The sequence below is a fragment of the Alligator sinensis genome, unplaced genomic scaffold, assembly GCF_000455745.1.
Source record: "Alligator sinensis unplaced genomic scaffold, ASM45574v1 scaffold107_2, whole genome shotgun sequence".
Taxonomy (NCBI): domain Eukaryota; kingdom Metazoa; phylum Chordata; order Crocodylia; family Alligatoridae; genus Alligator; species Alligator sinensis.
The window spans coordinates 21,047-26,614 of NW_005843562.1; the positions used below are offsets into that span (position 1 = coordinate 21,047).

Below are 5,568 nucleotides of genomic sequence, written 5' to 3' on the forward strand. Positions count from 1 at the left end.
GCCCCCCCACTCGAAACCACTAGACACCACTTCCTCTGTAAACAACACAGGCGTCCGAGTTCCTCCTACCCCCACAACCCACTAGACACCACTTCTTTCCCAGAGAGCCCAGGCGTCCGGGCTCCCCCCCCCTCAGAGAACCCAGGAGTCCCAGAGCCAGCCCTGCCCTCACCTGGGTAGGAGAGATGCACCTGCTGGGGCTCGGGGCCGCTGGGGTCATGGCCCAGGGCTGGGGGCAGCGCCAGGCAGAGCCAGGGCAGCCAGTGCCACAGCCCCATGTCTCCGGAGTCACCGGGAGGGTCCTGCAGGGGTCAGAGGTCACGTGAGCGAGTGGAGGGGTGGAAAGCAGCCACGTTCCACCCCAGAAGCAGCTGCATGCCCCGACTCGGGGAGGGGGGAATGACTCCCAGCAGGGGGCCGTGGGGGAGAGGAGCGGGCGCCTGGGCTCTCCCACGGCTCTGGGAGGGGAGCGGGCACCAGTGGTCGGAGGCTGGATCCTGCCCCACCCCACTTCCCCAGCGAGGGAACTCAGGCGTCCGGGAGGCTGCGGGGGACGTCCTGTAACCATCACACCCCGCTCCCCTCCCAGAGAGAGAGAACCCAGGGCTCCCCCCGTGCACCCCCCCAGCTGCTCTAGCCCCTAGTCCCCTGGGGCTCCCCTCCCAGCGCTGGAGAGACCCCAGGCGGCCGGGTCACTTGCCCTGCAGCCTCCCTGCTCCCTGAGCCGACAAGCAGCCCTAGGAGGTGGAGGGAGGGCAGGACGATGTCACTGAGGGGGAGGAGCCAGAGCAGGGAGGGCTGGGCCGTCCCGCCCCCAGCTCCACCCACTAGGCCATGCTGTCTTCCCAGCCTGCCCCAGGCTTCCCTCTCAGCAGGCTGCCCAGGTGGTGGGGTGGGGGGGGCTGGGGGGCATCTAGGGGCCAAGGGGGGGGCAAGGGTATGGGGGGGGCTGATCCAGCTGCAGCGAGTACCCAAGTCCTTCCAGACTCGTACCAGGATTGGGCCCCTCTGGGGGTGGGAGGGGGCGGGGGCTCCCTGTGTGCCCCCCAGTGTTCCCACCCCCACATCGCTGGCAGGGAGCCAATCACATCTGACCGTGGGTCCCTGCAGCTGCTTACCGTATTGTCTCACCTATGATGCGCCCCACTACACGCCCCGCACCTGCCAAAGGATCTTCCCTTCCCAGCGGGGCTTGTCTTGCTCCCGGTGGATTGGCTCACCTCTGGCTCTCCAGGAGCTGCTCGTACCATATTTCTCACCTATAACGCGCATGTCCGTTTCTAGTGGTCACCCCTAACTCTGGGATTGGGGGCTGGTGGGTGTGGGGGAAGAGGAGACGCTGGAGAGATGGGATTTCCCCCTCCACTCATGGAGGCTTATCCAGCAGACAGCAACACTCTTATATTAATAGTCTGTAGCTCAGATGAGCTGCTCTTACTGTATTTCTCACCTACAGCGCGCATGTTCATTTCCAGCAGTTACCCCAAACCCTTGGATTGGGAACTGGGGGAGGGAGAGGAAATGCTCGAGAGATGGGATTTTCCCCTCCACTTGCAAGAGAGTCGTGTTCCCTAGCCTGCTGATCAGAGGAACTGCTCTTACCAAATTTCTCCCATATAACATGCACGTTTCCAGTGCTTACCCCGAATCCTTGGATCGGGACCCGGTGGAGAGAGAGAGAACGCTCGAGATGGGAGTTACCCCTCCACTCACGTAAGGTTATCCAACAGACAGCGTGCGCTGTTATGCCAATAGCCTATTGATGAGAGGAACTGCTCTGACCGTATTTCTCACCTATAACGCGAACATGCGTTTCCAGCAGTTACCCCCAAACCCCTGGATCAGGACCTGGTGGGTGGGGGAGAACACTCGAGAGATGGGAGTTTCCCCTCCACTTGCAAGAGTCTAGTTCCCTAATCTACAGATCAGAGGAACCGCTTTTACCGTATTTCTCACATACAACATGCACATTCATTTCCTGCAATTATCCCAAGCACTTGGCTCAGGAACCGGCGGGTGGTGGAGGGAGAGAAAGCTCGAGGCATTGATGTTTCCCCTCCACTTGCAAGAAAGTCTGGCTCCCAATCCTATTGGTCAGAGGAGCTGCTCTTACTTTCTCACCTGTCGCATACACGTCCATTCCCCCTCTAGGCCAATCGTTGCAGCAGGTCAGACCTTTGTCCCCCACTGGGGGTTCTGGTGCCTGGGATTTCCTGGCAGGAGGGGACAGTTTTGGGGGAGATTTAGGTTTTTAAAGGATTCTTGCTTTGTTTGGAGGCGGTGGGGCTGTCAGAGGCCTTGGGGCCAGCGGGCGCTAGGCCCGGATGCCCGGATTCCATCCTGGCGGGCGCGCGGTGCAGGGCTCAGCCGGGAGCCTGGATGCCTGAGTTCCATCGGCCGCATCCTGTGCCCGGCCTTGGGGCTTGGTACTTGTGGAGGGGGGCGTAAACGGAGGGGGTGGCCTGGTCTGTGTAACATGTGCTTCACGGACACGCTCGGAGCCCAGACCCCTGGGTTTCCTCCCGTATTTCTCACCTATAACACGCACATCCTTTTCCAGCAGTTACCCCAAACCCTTGGATGAGCAACTGGTGGGTGGGGGAGAAAGAACTTGAGAGACCGGCATTTCTGCTCCACTCCAGAAGGCATATTCCGCAGACAGCGCACACTCTTACACAAGAAATGCCCTACTTACCCTCATTTCCCTATTGCAGGAAAGTCCTGAACTCCTTGGTGCTCCCTCCATCTCTCTTCCCGCATCCTCTGCGGCCGGAAGCCGCTCAAGCTGAATCCTAAGGATCAGCATGTGCGAAGGCGGATAATGAGGAGGTTTCAAGGGAGTGGAGATGCACAGGCCAGGGGTCACACCCAGGGCTAATAAGGCCACTCCAGGAAATAATAATGGGCAAGGGTCATGACTCAGTTTCCCTGTTTCATTGGTCAAGAGACGGCTGTCTCAGAGATGTGGGTGGAAATACAGACATGGGAACGTGACCTGTATAAAACTCCTCCGCACCAAGGCGGGGGTTGCGGGAGTGAGGTGGGTCTAGAAGTTGCCTCAAACTACAGGGATGGATTCAGGCGCCCCCCACCCAAGACCTCGCCGCCTGGCAGCAAGCACATCGGTGCGTTCTCTGCTGGATGCAGCTGCCCGGGGTGATGCTGCCGGATTGGTAATATCGCAGTAAACTAGTGTCTGATTTGGAGGAACTTGCTTTGGGTTCTCCTGTCCTTCTCCAGAGAAAACAAAAGCCCCCAGAGACATCCCAGGGGCGATGCTGCCACAGACGACTTCTCTATAATCATCTTTTTTACTCTTGGGCATTTACTAAAACCTTCCAGGAGTAAACACATGTGCAGGAATCACAGAGCCATGGAGTGGACGGGACCCCAGAGGTTACATCTAATTCAACCCCTGAATCTGCCCTGCTGAAACCAGCCCAGACGTAGAATCACTGAGCCGTGGGGCTGGGAGGGAGCTCTAGGGTCACGTCCAGTCCAACCCCGGCCCGAGGCAGGATCAGTCCCGTCCAAACCAGCCTGGACAAACCCAGCGTCAAACCTCTGAGCAACACGACCATCAGCCCTGATACCCCACCTGCCCCTGCCCCCAGGAAAGCAGGGGGTCCATGAGGGGCAACATCCTGCTGCTGCCAGGGGTGGGGGCGTGTCATGGACGCTGGAGAGACATAGATTGAGGCCATGCCCCCGCTGCAGAGGAAGGCAAACCCCGCAAAGTGCGCACCAGTCTGAGCAGGGGGGAAATCCCTTCCTACCCCCAGTGCAGCGTCAGGCTGAGCCCGAGCGCAGGGCCAAGACCCTCCAGCAGGGACCCTGCGGGGTTGGTGCCAGCAGCATTGGCACAGCTCAGTCACATGCCCAGCCCTGCATCCCACACCTCTGGGGGAGGCTTAAACACACCCTGACTCACGCAGCAGCACGCAGGAGGGGATCAAATTCTCTCTCAGCTTTATGTGGCAACCAGGAAGACCCAGAAGCCTGGGAGATCCCCAGAGCAGAGCACAGGCATCGCTGCACCTAGATCACCCCAGCCCAGCCTCCCCTCCAGCGATGCCAGGTCCACAGCTACCCGGAGCAGACACTGGTACCTAATGCTTACACAGCAGCTGGGGTTTTGGGGCAAAAAAAGAGATGTGCGTCGTATGTGGGGAAATACGGTAGGTGATGCACTGTAGCCCAAAGGTGAGTTAAATACAGCCCGTGGGCTGGACCTGGCCCGCCAAGGGGTTCTATCTGGCCTGCAGTGGGTCCCTTGGCCCCACCGGTGGGCAGCATGTGGGGCTGGTCCTGCCGCCTCCGGGTGTGCAGTGAGGCAGGGGCGGCACGGCTGGGCTGTTTTCCTGCAGCCCCCGCGGCGGCAGCAGCTAGCTCGCACTGCCCAGTTGCTGTTGCCAGTGTTTCTGCTGCCACTGCAGGACCCAGCCCTGCTGCCTGGGCACCCCGACCTGTCCGCTTTCCCCGTCATCCCATGAAACAGAGAAAATAGGACCCAGGAGTCCTGCGTCCCAGCCCCCCCTTCCTGGAGACACAAATCCCAGCTGCTGCTCCAGGAAGAGTGAAGCTTTAATGGTGACATGATTGCAAAGGCCAGCGACATCACAAAAGCACATGGGGCCTCACAGCCTGTGCCCCTGGCCACCCCCGGACACCTGGGTTCTCTGCCTTGCGTCCCAGCCCTTCCCTTTAGAAGCCTCCCCTCCGGAGACCCAACTAGAGACGCAAATCCAGTCTGCGAGGAGCGAGGCTTTAACAGTGACATCATCATAATGACCCGTGACATCACAGAGGTGGGCCTCAGAGCCAGCCCCTTTGCCCCCCACTCCATCTCCGGCCACTTGGGGGCCTCACTTCTTCACTTTCTGCACGTGGGCGCAGTCGTACTTGCCCCTCACAATCTTGAGCTTGACTCCAGGCAGGTCCTGGGTCTTGCCGCCCTCCACCAGCACCTGGTGATGCTCCTGCAGGTTGTGGCCCTCGCCAGGGATGTAGCAGATCACCTCCCTCCCGTTGCTGAGCCGCACGCGGGCGCACTTCCGATTGGCCGAGTTGGGCTTCTTGGGCTTGCGGGTCATGGTCTTCAGCACCACGCCCTTGAGCTGGGGGCTGCCCCCCAGGGGGCCAGGCTTGGGCTTCGGGAACTTGATCCGACCCATCCGGTGCAGCTGATTCAGGGTGGCCATGGGGCGGGCGGGCGGCGGGCGGCAAGCAGCCGGGCCTGCGTGAAGGGACAGGAATTGTTAGTACCGTGCTTGGAATCGAGAGCCGCCGGGTTGGAGGGGGGAGAGCTACAGGGGTCACATCCGACCCCAGGCAAAGCCCTGCCCCTGCCGCAGAGGAAGGTAAAACCCCCAGCCTGCACCAGTCTGAGCAGGGGGGATCCCTTCCTGCCCCCAGTGCAGCGTGGGGCTGAGCCTGAGCGCGGGGGCAAGACCCTCCCGCCAACGGGAGCATCCCCAACCCTGAAACGCTACTGATGCATAAAGCAAAGGCGGGGCACCCGGCAAGGCCCAGAAGCCCAGGACACCCCATAGCAGAGCGTGGGCACCA

The 5,568-nt window shown here is 60.7% G+C and overlaps 1 protein-coding gene across 1 annotated transcript in view; it reads right to left on the minus strand.

Moving 5' to 3' along the window:
• Window positions 1–4,566: 4,566 nt before the first annotated feature.
• MRPS12 (mitochondrial ribosomal protein S12) overlaps window positions 4,567–5,568 on the minus strand; it is a 1,776-nt gene continuing 774 nt past the window's right edge. Inside the window, exon 3 of the mRNA XM_006038944.2 lies at window positions 4,567–5,236. Coding sequence (XP_006039006.1) covers window positions 4,866–5,236 — 371 coding nt within the window. The 3' untranslated portion in view covers window positions 4,567–4,865. The remainder of the gene's footprint in view (window positions 5,237–5,568) is intronic.